The sequence below is a fragment of the Sorex araneus genome, chromosome 2 (genome assembly GCF_027595985.1).
Source record: "Sorex araneus isolate mSorAra2 chromosome 2, mSorAra2.pri, whole genome shotgun sequence".
NCBI classification, from domain to species: Eukaryota; Metazoa; Chordata; class Mammalia; order Eulipotyphla; family Soricidae; genus Sorex; species Sorex araneus.
The window spans coordinates 91,994,240-92,010,585 of NC_073303.1; the positions used below are offsets into that span (position 1 = coordinate 91,994,240).

Below are 16,346 nucleotides of genomic sequence, written 5' to 3' on the forward strand. Positions count from 1 at the left end.
CTGCTTCCCTTACAATACGGGACCAGAACAGCCCACAGAAGCCAGCATGGTGCTAGGACACAGGACTGTCAAACCACCACCCTGGATCCAGAGAAAGAATTGAGTGAAGTTTCACACAGCTTCTGACAAGGAACTGGGCCAGAGCCCCGCTGACAAAACTGTCCACCACTAAGCAGACAGTTGATGAGTTTCTGGAATTAAAAAAAAAAAAAAAGATGTAAGCAATCACTAAAAGTCATTTATCTTACAGCCATTAGAGACACTTCAAACAGCCAAGCCCCTATCCTTGGCACAGGCATCCCTGGCAGTGCCCACAGAGCTCGTTCACTCACCGGTGGGGGTCGCCAACATGTGGCCCCTCCTAAAGACACACTTACCTCCCAAGGACGGAGTCACTCCATGACAACACCCAGGCGCTACTCTAAGGAAGTCCTTTGATAAAAACAGGCCACGCCAATAACAAAGTGAGTCACAAACAAACAAATCTATTTTGAGACAATAAAAATAGGGAGTTTTGTCTCAACTGACATTTTAGAAGCCCATCATCTTGCAAATAAGAACCCTGGCAAGCTGAAAAGAAGAAAATGACATTCAAAAAAATCTCCTTACAAGAGAAGTGGTCTACAACTGAAAGGGCTAACAGCTGCCCTTAAGTTCATTCTGTAAATCTTATTGTTACTTTTGTGGACTGCTTTTGTGGACAGACTGTGTCTGTCTTTAGTAGACTTGGGAAAGCTACTCTCTAGTACTGAAGAATACGCCAAGCAGTCATGAGTAGGTTGGCCGCACAAACGCAGCACACTGTGTGTTCAATAACTGAAAGTTCTCTCTGAAGCTACTTTCCTGACTGCGTAGGATGCACAATCCATGAAACAGCCATTTGGCCTCTTATGGGAGAAGTTCATTCCCCGATACATAAATATAGAGACAAAAGGAACCTGGCCCCTAAGAGATGGTATCGGGGCAAGGGTGCTTTGTCTTATACACAACTTACTTGGTTTTGATGCTCAGTGCCCCATACGGTCTCCCGGGTCCCTGCAGAAGTGACCCCTGAGTAACAAGCTAGGGAGGAAGTCCTGAACACAGCCAGCTGTGATCCCCAAATAAAAAGATAAAAATAAATAAAACTAAAGGCAAAAAGCACTCAGAAATAGACTGACCCATTTCTGAGCTCTCCCTGGTGAAAGCGCTTTGAATCAACAGCACACCAGCACACCAGCACCCCTACTCGTGGTTTCTAAACACCACTTGCACAGGAGGGGCGGGCGGAGTCATCAGGAGAAAAACATGGCACGTTGGAAGGAAACACACATCCCATAATATAGTTACTGAAAGTCAAGACATAGCTTTTCAAAAACCTGAGACGATACTACCAACAAGACCCAGGGCACTGGGCAAGGGCCCCGAGGAGCATGCCTGAGGGAAGGTGAGCATCAGCACATACAGGGCGCACTGGGACTACTGACCATCTGATCCAAGGAACATCAGGACTTTATATAGGGAGGTGAGAGATGGAGGAAGGTGGTTCCGAAATGGTCCCTTTTCAACAAAATGAAAACCAATAAACATAGATTGAATAATTGAGTCAAAAAAGAAATGACCTCTTATTGCCATCTTCCAGCCATCAGGTCACCGTCACTGTCATCGATTTGTTCAAGCGGGCACCAGTAGCATCTCGCATTGTGAGATTTGTTGATATTGTTTTTGCCATATCAAATACACCAAGAGGAGCTTGCTAGGCTCTGCCGTGTGGGCGCGATACTCTCGGTAGCTTGCAGGGCTCTCCGAGAGGGGCGGAGGAATCGAACACAGGTCGGCCCGTGAAAGGCGAATGCCCTACCACTGTGCTATCACTCCAGCCCAGCCGCCATCAGGCAAGAAACATTAATGGATGTTGAAAATTTGTGAGGAAGAGTTGAAAGACAGAACGAGACTCAACAAAGTCTCTAATGATCCCGCCACAAAAAATACTAATTATGAAAGGAAAAAGTAACTTTAAAGATTCTTGGTACCACCATGATTAACCAAGTAATCAAACTGAGCACCACCAAGAATAGCACAGAGCTGGAGCAGCACTGACCTCGGGTGTTCCTGGACACGACACACCACGGGAGAGCCCAGTGACCCCAGGGCCTCCCTGCCAAGAGAGAGTACTGTCTGAATCTAGTTTTAAGGGATCATTAGACGAAACTCACCGAGAGACATTCTACAGACGACTAGAGGGTGTGGTTGTAAAAGATGTACACTATGAAAGGCAAAGGGTGACTAGAGAGCGTTAAACTGAGACTCCTGACAGCTAATGCAATGGATGGTCCTGAGACAGATTTGCAAAAAACAAAACTGCACCAAGTAGCGAGGGGACCTCAGGGATAAGAACACTTCGTGAATTGACTGACTTAATTTTCCCACTGTTCCACCTGGATGAAGTTGTTGGAAAGGCCCTTATGCTTCAGGAGCTCGTGCTAAGACATTTAAGTGTTTGTAGGCAATGGTATTTCTATCAAATGGGTCATGAGACTATACACTCACACACCCCAGACAGACACACACACACACACACACACACACACACACACACACACACACGGAGAATGGTAAAGCAAATGTGGGTTAAAGCAAGTGTTGTATCAAACAGGTCACAAAGCATCTTACCAGTATTCCTGCTAATGTGTCTGAACATTTCAGTGTTTCTCACAAAATCTTTTATCATTTATTTTAGGTAACATGGTTGCCCAAACTATTGATGGTGTTGGTGTGCAAAGTTACTGCAGTGGAAAGAAGTTTTTAATGATAAGAAATAAAGGGGGGAGGGAAGACAATGAGTAAATAATACCTACAATTCTTCATGACAAGCAGGAATGTGCAGACATTGCAAAAACACACGAGAGACTGGAATCAACAAGTTGGAAGATTTGCAAAGTGAAGCCTCCCCGTGCAAGTTGTTTCCAGCCTGCGATAATGTCTAACTTATGTGTTGCTCTCTGAACAAAATCCTCATGAAAGCCCCCTTGGCTCAAATACAAAGCAGAAGTTACTCTGAGCCTCTGAATGCTGTGACTGTGTGCATTCCTCTATCACGGTACTGAATACAATCTTAGTATTGTCACATGCCTATCCCCTCAAAGGATTATGAGGTTCTCAATAGAAAGTGAAGATGATAATGTGAAGCTACAGGGAGAGCGAGGACTTATACTTATCACCACCTGCCAGCCAAGAACATCTTTCCATGGATTCACTTTTCATCTCACTTACACTCCTCACAACATCTAATGTGGCTTTATTATGTTTCCAACCACTGTTTTCCACACCTGGGAACTGAAGTTCGAGAGCAGTTCTCAGGTATTCTAATCAGAAGCCAAAAAGAAGTGGCTTGCAGAAAGGTGAAATCTTTTGTCTGGCAAAATGTGGTTCTTAACTTAAACAGTCTTGACAAAATTGTCTGACAAATTAAGGTTCTCTTATTTAAATAGTCTTGGGTCTTCAGTTTTGTTAGCCATTATTTAGTCAACATTGCACAACAAATAAAAAGAGCAATTTTTCTGAATATGCTTCTAGGTATGTATTTGTGAAGAATTCCAAAAACGAAAGCAAAGGGCAGAAAAGCCAACTGGTCGGAGAACACCAGTCCTCAACAGACAAGCTGAGATTACCCACTGCACTGGCAGGTGGCCAAGAGTGATGCATGAAATCCGGATATAAAACACAATGTACACAGAAAAAAAAACCATGAGCATGTATAATAATCTCATATAGAATGCAACAAATGCATACTATGAAAATGTATAGGAACACCAAACAACCGTGGAAACACAGTTTCACCTCAGAGTCAACCTAGGAGGCTGGATTACTGCCAGGAGCCATTAGGGACTGGAGATTCAGAGAAGTAAACTTAGTCACATACAGCTTATTTAGTTGGAAAATGCATGAAATCAAAGAAACCACTTTATAGCTATTTGGAATCCAGTTGACTTCTGACGATCTACTACTTAGTTCCAAATTTTACTAAAAATGAAACCATGTCTACCCTGCCCACCCCTTTATTTTAAGCATACTTTGTACCGGGTATAATCAAGACTACTTTAGTTGGAGACAATAAAAGGCAGGAGGAAGCAGATTTACAAACCTGCTGGCAGAGTTTTTGTAGTTTCCCGACAGAAATCAAAGATTGGACTTACATACTTCAATGCAAATAACTGTCAGAACAATACACTTCCCCCATAAAATAAACAGATTATCAGGACCAGGAGTCATATGTTGCTGGACTAGTCTAGCACTTGAAAAACGTTTCCAATACTTTCGGAGAATTTTAAGTTCCATAATATAATTACCTCCATGTCCCTGAAACAAGCTAAAGAAGCTACTAGTCTTTTTTTTTTAATCTGAAGAACTAGAACAACAAAACAACTTAACAAGAGAGTCACCAGAATTGAAGAGAAATGTAGAAAATATGAACAAAGCAAAAGTTTCAGCAAACTTCAGGACTAAAAAAATAGTGGTTACAAAACTAAAATAATTCATAATTGTCTAGAAATACTGGTTAGTTTATACCTCTAAAAATGTAAGAAATACTAATTTTTTTTCAATAATTGCAAAAATCAGAAGCAATCCAAATGTGCTGTTACATCTAGTGAGATTCAGGAATAGCCAGCTACCACAGTGGGGTAACCTAGCTATGCGCAGTGCCATCTAGTGGAAGCAAAGATCACAACCAGCAAAAATAGTGACGGAAAAAAAATTCCCCCAAAAAGGGTACAATCCTTTCTCTCCGTTATAGTTTCTCCACTGGAGCTGAACCAACAGTGACCCCAAGTGTAAGATCTAAATCAAAAAGAGAGATCAAAAAGGGTGTACTCAAATACTCATGCTCCTTATATCAAGGAAGAACATCAATAATATGCCATATACCTTTTAATGTCCAGTGGAGACAACCACTAGACTAGAGCCATTAACGACTGCATTCCACAGGACGTCAAAAGAACACCTGGCCACCCACCTACAAGATGGTCTGACTTCTTCGTCAAGACCTTGAATGACTGGTTTGATGCTCTTCGTGTTCCTGGAGCGAGCAGACACCCTTGGGCTATACTAGCATGCGTCAGGAACCAATGGAGATGTTACTGGCTCCCACTAAAGCAAATCGATGAGCAATAGGACGACAGGTGATAGTTTTTAATGTACATAAGTGTACACTAAAACAGCATTTAACTGTACTTAAAACAGCAGCAGGGGCTGATTGGTGGAAAATTACGGAATTTTAAAAAATTATGCAAGTATATAGTTGACCAGTTGTTACCTTGTGATTGGATGAAGTGAACCCTGAGTGTCCAGCCATAAACAGATGTAGAGTCACAAAACTGCTTAAGAAAGTTTCATCTGTGAATTTAATTTTCAGATACTGCTCTCTGAATAGCATAATAAAAATCAATCAACGCTGTTGCTAATTTTGTAGAGTATTAATGAAAGAAGCTTCTTAAAGAATAGGTTTTTTTTTCTCTAGTATCTCCAGTACTGGAAAACTAAAATCTTTTCAGGTAACAAAATTTCTCTAAGAAGTGAAACTAAGTGATTTCTATGTTATTAGTCCATATTTTATGTCACGAAGTGATGCAGATACTCACACACCTGTTTCTGGACATTCTGTAAGAAGAGCAAGTAACCTCTATTAAACACTTATTATTATGAGTTAGACTCTGCTACCTCCTGTCTAAAACACAAAGCTCCACATAAGGTCCCAATTCTGCAGGTGGGTCAACAGAAACTGGAGAACCAGGCAGGGTTACAAGGCTAGGAAGTGTCACCTCCCCCAAATCCTGCAGCTTTCTGTAGTACTTCTTCCCTTAGGAGGTCAATTCCCATACAATACCATCCCCACAGACTTGCCATGCTGCCAACTGATCACAAAAGGCCCCATCCCATCCTATCACACCACCATCTGCCTCTGTACAGTCATTTCTGCTCACATTTAATACCTAATAACAGGCCATTAAATATTAGAGCTGTTATTGCACAATAAAAATAAAATTCCCAAGAAAATAAAACAGAAAGAGCACTTGAGTTTCTACAGTCCAGGGCTCTGGAGGTGGGTACCTACACATTTACATCCTGGTTTTTATCACTTATTAGCTGTCTGATGGTAGGCAAATTGTTTCACCTTTAGTTTTCTCACCTGTAAAATGAAACGATTTGCTTTTTTAAGTTAGAAAAAGTTAATTAAAAAGAAAGCATATAAATTTAACCCAGAAAAAGCCCTTGAGTAATGGCAACCTACAGTATTAGCAACTACAAGGCAAGGAAGTGCCACCCCTAGGCCCACTTCACCCCCCCCCCCAGTTTCATAGAGTCAAATCACTATTTGAAGATGCATTATGTATGCTCTCAGCATGCTTCTTTTCTGTTCTTTTGTGAGCCAATATTTTAGATAATAAAATAATAAACCAACAGAAATCACTGACAGAAAACCTGTAACCAACCTTGCTGACTACAGAGAGTACGGGGCTCTGAGAGATTCCTTATATAAAAAATTTTATTAAGAATTTGACTTAACTTCCTATACAATTTTTTTTCCCATTTCCTCCCTTGGTCACTGAAATAGGCAAACGTTAAAGTCTTACCTTAAGTGCTTCCTGAAGATGGAAAGCACCGCTGGAGAAATAGGAAACGAAAGTGACTTGACCTCCTCCTCGGTAAAACACATTTTGGGAACTTCTCTTAAAAATCAACACCAAAGGAAATTCCTAACTGGTGCCTGCTATAATGAAACATTTACTTAAAAACAAGCAACAATGTTCAATCTGTCCTTTTTATGGCGTCTCTTAAAGCACCCCATCAAAATGCTAGACAGATTAAAATTTCAGCCTGATTTACTCAAAGCTGTGCATCTTAACTGTGCAAGGAACTCTGCCTCTGTGAGTCTTAGATGCTGAATTTGAAAAAACAAAGGCGGCAGGGAGGAGATAAAACCACCTACCTTGCAAGATGCTGTGGGGATCAGAGATTGCATGGAAAGCCATGCAGAACCCCCCAATTTGGCAGCTTTTACTAAAATCATTATCCCCAATCCTAATGAAACTCTATATCCATTGGGGAGAGGGGTGCAGAAAGGCTAAAAAAAAATAAAGACTTCAATCTTCACTTAGCAGAAACTAGATCAAGGAGCACGCAGGTCCTATAAAGTCACTGTTTGCATTCACTCGGCAATTTCAGTTGTTCCTCTGGCTCTGGGTGCGTGCCTGGCACCTGACACTGCAGGTTAACTCCTTCAGGTTAGGTTTATTTGGCAGGAGACAGGGACTCCGGGAACTGGAGAGACAGTAGGGAAGTCACGGCATGTTTCACTTGCACAGGACCAACCTGGGTTCAATCTCCAGCATCCCACCTACCTCACCCTCCAGCACCCACCAAAAGTGATTCCTGAGCACAGAACCTGGAGTAAGCCCAGAGGACAGCAAGGTATAGGAGAACTTCCCTTTGCCCCTACTGCCCTCCCACCCCACCCCCACCACCAATAGACAGGCTCTCCAAATGGCTTGCTTAGTCTTTTTTTTTTTTTTTTAAATAAATCTTACTAGGTATTTGGAGAAAGAGCTAACTGTATTATCATGCACTGGCTTAGAAAGCTCCTCAAAAAAAGAATAAAAGTAAATAAACATCTGATTCAACACAGATCTAAAAACACTTCCTCATTATCTTCCAAAGAAGGACCCCTACTGTGCTACCACATTTAAAGAAGACTGAGATGTTCTTCTGCTTGTTTAACACTGAAATTCACTTAGAACCTTCTCTCACATTGTTGAGCTCAGAGACTTCCTCAGTACCCCCTGAATGCTGATGCTTTAAAGTGGAAACAAGCAAAGCTCTATTTTGACGGCTGAATTCTAAATGTGCTCTCTAATCTTTCTTCCTTTATGATAATTAACATATAGAGAGACTTCTTCAGTGCCCACTGAATGCAGATGCTCTAAAGTGGAAACAAGCAGATCTGTACAGTGGCTGCTGAATTTCAAATGCACTTTCTAATATTTCTCCCTTTATGATAGTCAACATAGGACACTCAAATGAAGATTGGAGTTCACCAGTTTTCACCTCTGGCTATGCATGAGGAATTCTGTGGACATGCCAAAGACACAAAGAGATGTCATACCTGGCCTCCCGAAAAGTTCACCTTCTCCCAAGGAAGACAAAGAGACCCACGGCACACAGTATGAGTTTCCGGCCACTACAGCTTACAAGCAAACTGGCTCTCTCAGCCATTCAGAGAAAGACATGATGAGAGGAAATAACCTTTGAGCAAATGTGTGAAGGATGACGGATAAAGTGGATAGATACAGAGAATGTCTTTCAACTTCCACAAGAAGTTTCCATCCTCCTTTCTGGTGTTACGGAATGTGTAAAATCTATCTTCCCTGCCTCTAAAGGTAAGTGCTGTGTGATGAAAACAGAATAAAGTTTGAACTGTCAGATGCGTCAGGCACCTCGGCTAAGTCACTTTAGTTGCTGGAGTCTCTCGCTACAACTGAGAAAAGTCAGGCTAACAACCTCTACATCACTAAACTTACCAGTATGAAAATCACAAACAAGTTCGGCACAGAGACCTGCCTCAAAAATGTTGTGACGTCTCAACTTCAGTTTGGTGACTTATTTTAAATCTAAACCATACTGTAACTATTTCAAGGGAATGATTCAAGTGCTGCTAAGACACTCCGCAGGGGAGGAGAGGGCTTCTCCACAGCAGAAATTCCCACTTCCTATGGAAGGCAGGACAGCCGGAGCTGCCAAGAGAGGGCACCCCATCTTCTCTCTGCACAAACTGGCCCAGGACCTGGCTTCAACACACAGCACCATAATACACAGCGGCACAGTGGGTTCTCAGTTAAGCACATGGCAAAAGCACAGATGCCAGAGTACTGCAAGCCACACTGACCGGAGCACTGTGAACCATGCACACGCTCCAGAAAATTGAGAAAAGGTGAAGTGGCTTGTCAAAAATACAAAACACAAAAACACAAATTGAACCTATGAAAAGCGATTACAAATGAAATAGCCCCCTCCTATCCCCCTTGGCATTAAACACACACACACACACACACAAAAAAAAATTGCATGAAGACACCACAGCTAAAACTAGTTTTGCAATATTAACTCTCATTCTTTGCTCTCATTACAGGGCTCACAGCATTCAAGCAAATAAAAACTAATTTCCAAAGCAGCATTCTCCCTCTCCCCTACTGACACTTTCACATTTTGCTGAAAGAAGAAATGCATACAGAGCTAAGTAACTAGCTTCTCTCTTATTATATATTCTGACCAAACCTGTGACCTGAAACACCAAGAATACTAGTATTAGAGAAAATGATATTATATGAAAAGCACATTAAAATACCAATAGCACTTGATTATGTATGTGTCACCCCCTCATGTAATTTTTCTAGTTTTTTTGAGAATCGTCCATATTGTTTTCCAGAAAGGCTGAATGAACCCGTCGGCATTCCCACCAGCAGTGAAGGAGAGTCCCCTTCTCCCCACATCCGCGCCAAAAGCACTTTATCTAGATTCAAACAGACCACCTCAATCTTGAATCCTTTGCTCTACTTCCTCTTGTAACTGGCAACTAAATATAACTTGGCAGAGAACCAGCTACCAATCCATATATTATAACACGTAATTAAAAATACAGGGTTATGTAATCTTATTTAATGGTTACTTGGCATGGACGGAAAACCATCCAGAGCAATGCCAGAGAGTGGGATTAAATCATAATGCATACGAATTTTCCGAAGTGTTTTTTAGTAAGAGTCAGCACATCCCCTACCAGCAAGTATAAGATGAAACATGCAATGCTACTTTCATCTCCAATTAACCTTGTTGGCAAGAAACCACAGTATCAATCCACTCTATGGCACTTGAGTGTGTTCCTGCAAGGGGGGGTTGGGCGGATGGAGTGGGTAAAGAATACTAAAGTCTATGTTCTTTGATTGGGCTTTAATACCACGTAAACAGCACACACTGCTTTCAGTAACGGAACAAAAGTATTAAATACTCACAGGATGAGAAGGAGAACCAGTTATCCTGAGAAAATAAAAATTAGCAATCAATAACCACCTATGAAATAAGTATTTGGAACAAATTACAAAAGGTAGCTGATGGCAACACAGAATCACATACAGAGATGACATCCCAGCTGATATTCCTAAAGATTATTTAAAAATATGTAATTCATCTAGGAAGTTGATTAATGCTTACAAATACTAATTTCTGTGACTATTACCTTATTTAATCATAAGTGGTTTCCTTACCGTAAAGAAATGCCATTAGTCATGGAAAGGTATTTTAATACTAAAGAGAGTCTTGGCCTGAACATTAAAATCCTACAGAATAAACCTCGCAAAAATGCTGGTTACTCAAAGATGAGCACTAGACAAATACAAGGGGGAAAAAATACTTTCTCAGAAATCCAATCAGCAGGAAGCAAGCATATTAATGCCGTACATCTTTACTAAGCTTTAAATTAGCATGTGGGCAACATTTCTTTACACTGTCTTGTATTGTTTGTTTTGTTTTTCTGGAAAGAGTAACACAAAGTATAGTGATCTTCAGAAACAGAAGACCTGAGCTTAAATTAAATCCCCAGCTGCCTACCTGCTTAAGCCCTAGGTCCCTTCACTGAAAAACAGAGATATGTATATCTGACTCACCAGAATGCAAGTCTGATAATAGAACTAGATACTGTGAACCTTAAAGAGTCTTGGAAACTTTGAACTACTATGTAAACGTTAGGTGTTTTTAACATCTGTTAGTTAACATTTGTTAGCAAGTATTTGTTTCATACCACTCCACAATTAAATAAGGGCTCCTACGTTGCTGAGCTATCAAAACTGAGTAAGTTGGAGCTGGAATATTGGTTCGAGCAGAAAGACCTGAAATAATCTCTTAAAAAAAAGTTTCCTTCAGAGGCAAATAATAGGGCTAAATAAGAATAAAAAGGCTTCAGGGATTGGATGGTTAACAGATTTAAAACCAAAGCTTTCTAATCACATTCAGATCCAAGACACTATTTTCAAAATGTACTTGTAATTTGGGAGTTACATAACAGAAAATAATTAATATTTTAGATGATAGAGCTTAGCCTTCTGTGTTGTAGCCTAAGATTTAAGGGGGAAATGTTCCAGTCTGAAATCATCTAAATGAATAGGAATAAAAGCATCTGTGTAGCAACTCCGTCTTCCTTCACAAAGCTGCTCCATGTGAGAAACTGTATCTTACAGGAATTACAATTCTGATGACCAAGTAATGAGGTTCAAAATCTGACAAATAAAACCCTCTTAAACAGCAACACGGTCTAATATCTGTTTCAAGAAACTGGAAGCCATTAACCTAGCAAAAACAGAAACCAAAAGAATGTACAAGACAACACTATTGCAACAAAGGGCCAATGCAAGCAGACTAGACACACTGACAGACACCGGGATACACAGGGACAGACAGACAAGACACACACACACACACACACACAATTCTGACTTATAAATAACTCATTACACTTTTGCACTATCAGTCATTGAATACAACTTTGATTCAGCTACTTAATACAAGCACTTGATTTCCTATTTCAGAATATTTCTAATGCCAATGGTTGCACACGGTGTACAAAGAAATTCCTTTCAAAGGGATTACACCCCAGGAGCCAACAAAAGATCCCTGTAAATCATAAAAAGCAAAGAATAACAACCCAGGTATAGGATGGTTCGCCAGCGCAGGGGGAATAAAACTTTTCTCTTTTTCTGTAAAAAACGCATTACTTTTCTACACGCCTGTGAAAATAATAAAAATAAGCCCGAAATAAAAATAAAACGACAACACTCTGTGAACTGATTTCCTTTCCCCGGACAAATACCAATGCTTTACGTTCTGGGAGACAGGGCGTCTATCCATCAGCACCAGCACCGCCACGCACATCTGACTGGAACCGGATGCAAATTGCAATTTGTAATAGACAAATACCGGAGGTTGCTACTTCAAACCACAGATAGATCGCTACATGCATGCGGAAGATGTTTGTTACATCTTCCACTTGCAACCAAGAAAAGAGCCACCGATGCTATGAAGACCAACAGACCTGACCGGACTCGGGGAAACACACTAAGTTAAATTCAAGCAAAAGCTGGGAGATGGGACCCGATTGTTTCTACCCTCACTCATCAGGAGAGGAGCCCACTGCCCCCCCACCACCGCCGCCAAGCACCCCTTTATCTGAAACGCATATGGGTTGCAAGGGAGGAGCGGAGCATGGGTGTGGAGACAGGAGCCTTCAGTTACCGTCCATCCCAGAAGACTACTCGGGAAGTATGAGAAGGAACAAGCCAGGGAACAGTGTCCTCGGGACAGGCACGCCTCCATAAACCCCCGTGCCAGGGTCCCCCGGCCTCCCAGGACGCTTTCCACTCCGCGCTGACCGATGTGGAACCACAATGACACAGGTAGCACAGACGCCTGGGCCAGGAGGGGTCCGGACGCCAAGCCAGCCAGCCACCAATGAGGGCAGGCAAGCCAAGCCGGGGGGGGGGGGGGGTCCCCTCTCTTACCCCCACAGCAACCCCTCTCTCCAAGACTTGGCAGGAGCTGCCCAGCCCCGGGATGGGGGAACCACCCACGCTGGAGCCCGGGCACCGGAGGAGAGAGAGAGGCTGCCCCTGCATGCACCGGACCCCCTTTAAGATGCTCCAGTGCGGGCCTGACCCCCGGGAACGCCAACTTCCCCACCGGTCCACGCACCTGTTCCTTCCCCTTTCCTGGCACTGAACCCCCTGGACCCCTTCCGTGGGACTCCGGCTCTTGCCCGGGTTCGTGAGACACCTCACACCCGGAGATCAGCATCCAGCCTGCCCACCCCCGCCCCAACCAAGCCCCCGATGTTCGCGGGCCTCCCCCCTCCCCAAGTTTTCCCCGGGCATCCTCGAGTCCCCCAAGGCTTCCTTCAAGGCGCATCCAGCCGCTCCTTGCTCCTTCCTCCGCACGTTCCCCCCAAAATCACACCTCGGGCTGCCCCCTACCCCGCCCCAGGGAGTCCCTTCTTCCCCCCCTCCCCGCTCACCCTCGAACCCTCCGGGACCCTTCCCCGGGTGCCCCCCGCCTTGCCCCCCAGCGTCCCCCGGGTCTGTCTCCAGCCAGTCCCACAGTCCGGGTCCCGCGCGCCCCGCGCGCCCCGCGCCGACACCAGGTCCCGGCTCGCCGTGGGGGCCCCCAACGGCCGCGGGGGGCAGTTGCCGGGCAGCGCGCGCCCCTCACCTTGGTTCACCAGCCGCAGAGCGTGCGTGAAGGAGGGGTCCAGCGAGTCCTTCTCCGCCATCAGCTCCGGCAGGTACTTCTCCTCCATGCTCGCCCGCAGCCGGGGCCCGGGACCTGGAGACGAGGCGGGCGGGCGGGCAGCGGCGGCCCCGCGCCCCCCACCCAGAGCCGGCGCGCGCGCCCCCGCGGCGCGAAACCGCCCCCCCAAGACTCTGCCGGCGGCCCGCGGCGCGGCGGAGCCAAGCCGGGCGGGCGGCCGGGCGGCGGCACACCCGGTCGGGGAGCCGGCCGGCCGCGCAGTGCCCCCCGCGCCTAGGCTGTGGGCTGCGGTGCGGGCGCGCTTCCTGCCCCGCGCCCGCGGCGGCCGGAGCGGGACGCGGACGGGCGCGCTCCGAGAGCCTCGGGCGGTCCCTGCGAGCCCCGCCAGCCGCCGCCCGGCCCAGCTCAGCCTCGCGCCGCGCGCTCCGACCCGCGCGCGCCGAGCCGCCGCGCCCCGCCCCGCGCCTGCGCGCTGCGCCCGCGCCCGCCCGAGCCGCGCGCCCCGCGGGCGTCCGGGGGCGCCTCCCGCCCGGCCCTCTCCCCCCGCCCCCCATCTCCACCCCGCCCCCCTGGGCCTGGGCCGGACGGTGATGCTCTAGGATGACTGCATCGCCCGGACCCAGGCCCTGGGAAACTGCGGCCCAGAGAGGTCGAGCGGCTCACCCAAGGTCACCCAGCGCGGGAGTGGGCTGGGACAGAGCCGCGCACTGGGACCCCACCCCCCCCACACACACACCCCAAGCCTGACAGGAGAAACACAAGGAGATGGGCGAATGTCCTGCTCTGTCAAGCTCCCTGGGCTTCCTGAACTCTGGTGTCTCTTTGCTCCCCCCACACCACTCCCTCTATTTGCAAAGACACAAAGCGAGAGATCTTGCATGCTTTCCAGGGCTCGGGCTCTGCCTGTCCAGCTCCCCGAGCCCCTGGGTGGAGGGCAGTTACATAAACCCTGGGGTGCCCTTCAGGGACGTTGCTTGTCCTCCGCATTTGCCCCGTGTGTCGTTCTCCTTGCCCCTCAGCCTGGCTGGAAGAGCTTGAGGAAGCTGCACCCCGGGTGGACCCCTAGCAGAGGGCAGCCCCTGGAAGGCACTTGAGTGCCTGTGTCCTTTATTGTTCTTTGTCCCACACCCCTACCCCACCCTCCACACACACACCTCAAGGCTCCCCCTGCACAGCCCTCTTTGGGTTTTCTGTGGTGGTGGGTCCTCAGCGACCCAGGGATTCTGCCCTGCCTTTCCGAGTCAAGCCCCTGCGTCCTGTCCTGGTCTCAGTGTCACTTTGCTGGACAGTCTTCCCAGGACTTGCCAGGCTAAAGGGCTCGCCGGTTAACAGTGCCCACCATGCCCCACCTCAAGGTATGGCAGGTTTCCCCCTAGAAGTCAGACTTCCTTTCCAAAGAACTGGCATCCTGTTTTCCTCAAGGCACCAGCATCTCACCAGTCGATCAGGTGTTTTGTTTGTGAGGAAGGATGGGGGGGGGGGGGAGTGTTGGCATAGCTGTGGGAGGGCCCAGAGTCTGTGGGAGTGACTGACCCCAGTGACTGACCCTGCTCAGGCCTGGAAACATCCTTCCTGCAGGCTTGATGCATGGAGGCAGTTCTACGTCTGTGTTTCCCAGCCTTCAACACCCACAGGGGTCACTGTAAAGCCCCCATTCCCTGCTCAGCCCTGCATATCAGGCTCTCAGAGGAGGTCACATTCCTGAGACCCAGGTAGAATCTCTTCCTGTCTCTCTCTGGTCTAAGCCACAGGCAGTGGATAGTCCCAGGACCAGACAACAGTCGGCTGGGATTCTCAGCTCTGCCACTCGATAGCTGTGTGTCTTGAACAAAATCCATCTGTAAAGTGGAGAGGACCGGAGAACAAATTTAATGAGAAAGTCAGGAAGATTAACATGTCATTGCAGAAGGATAGCGACTCCCCCTAATATCCACTCCCCCACAAAATACCAGCTCTGCCCCCCTGGCTCGCCGTGGGACTCCGGGGTGAAGCATTGTCCCCGAGTTAAGTTGCCCAGTGGACATGCTTCTTTGCTGGTCTGAGACTGGCGCCGACCTCAGAGGATATCAGTGTGGCCAGCAGCTGCCCCGGCTCCCTCCTGACTCCCCTTGCCATCTCAAGCGGTCTAAGCTTGCCATCCGTGTCCCCAAAACCTGGGTTTCACTCTCCATCCGGGAGGACATTGGCTGGATTTGTAATTTTTCTCATTTTCAGCATTAGATTGTAAAGCCCAAGCCCCACCACTAGGAATAACACACATTCGCACCCTGGGACTTAATCCAAGGGCTGGAGCTCCCGCATGACCTGTGCTTTTCACAGGAAAAAGACAGGAGAGTTCCTCCAGCAGTTTGCGGGGGCTGGACCCCAGGGCTGCCCGGTGACACTTGATCTTACACTCCCCTTTCCACTGGGAACTTCACAGACCTTGAGTAAGCACTGATTTTTGCTAAGCACTTACTTAGTGCTGGGCATGATGCCAGGGCATCTTGTAGTCAGGACTTTCAATTCCCCCAGTGCCCTGTAGGGAAGATATTGTTTAATCACCAGGACGCTGAGGATAAAGACTCGGTCTTTCAAAAGCGCCACAGCTTAGGGATCAACAAGAGATGCCCAGGGCACCCGACAGGACAACTGTTTCTTCTCCCATCCCTCTCCTACCCTCCCAGGTAGCATTCTGAGACCCTTTCCCGGCTAGATCTCGCCCCACATCCCAGCAGTTGGCAGAGAAGCCCTGGCAGCAGCTGGGTAGGAGGGCTACCCTGCCGGGAAGCTGACAGCCACGGCACTGAATCTCCTGCTCCGGACCCTCCTTCCCATAGACGCATCCAAGAGGGCAGGAGCCACTGAGCAGCCCAGAGAACCCCAGGGAGGAAGGAGATGAATGTCCCTGCGAGGAGCCGAGGAGATTGTCCCCACCCACCAACCTGGTCCGAGGCCTCTGGCGCTGGGCACCTCCATGCCTCGGTGCCAGCTCTTCTGGTCTTCATGACATGATCATACCACGGGCATCAACCTTCTGATTCCCC

At 46.8% G+C, this 16,346-nt stretch overlaps 1 protein-coding gene across 4 annotated transcripts in view; it reads right to left on the minus strand.

The window, feature by feature from the left end:
* Positions 1-13,765, minus strand: part of KHDRBS3 (KH RNA binding domain containing, signal transduction associated 3) — a 153,186-nt gene extending 139,421 nt beyond the window's left edge. For 2 of the 4 annotated variants that reach the window (XM_055128258.1, XM_055128257.1), the window contains exon 1: positions 13,282-13,765. In XM_055128258.1, the coding sequence (XP_054984233.1) occupies positions 13,282-13,369 (88 nt within the window). In that variant the 5' untranslated portion in view covers positions 13,370-13,765. Of the gene's footprint in view, positions 1-12,312; positions 12,471-13,281 lie in introns of those variants that run through there. The other 2 variants (XM_055128259.1, XM_055128260.1) reach the window with 2 other exon arrangements.
* Between the last annotated feature and the right edge of the window lie 2,581 nt (positions 13,766-16,346).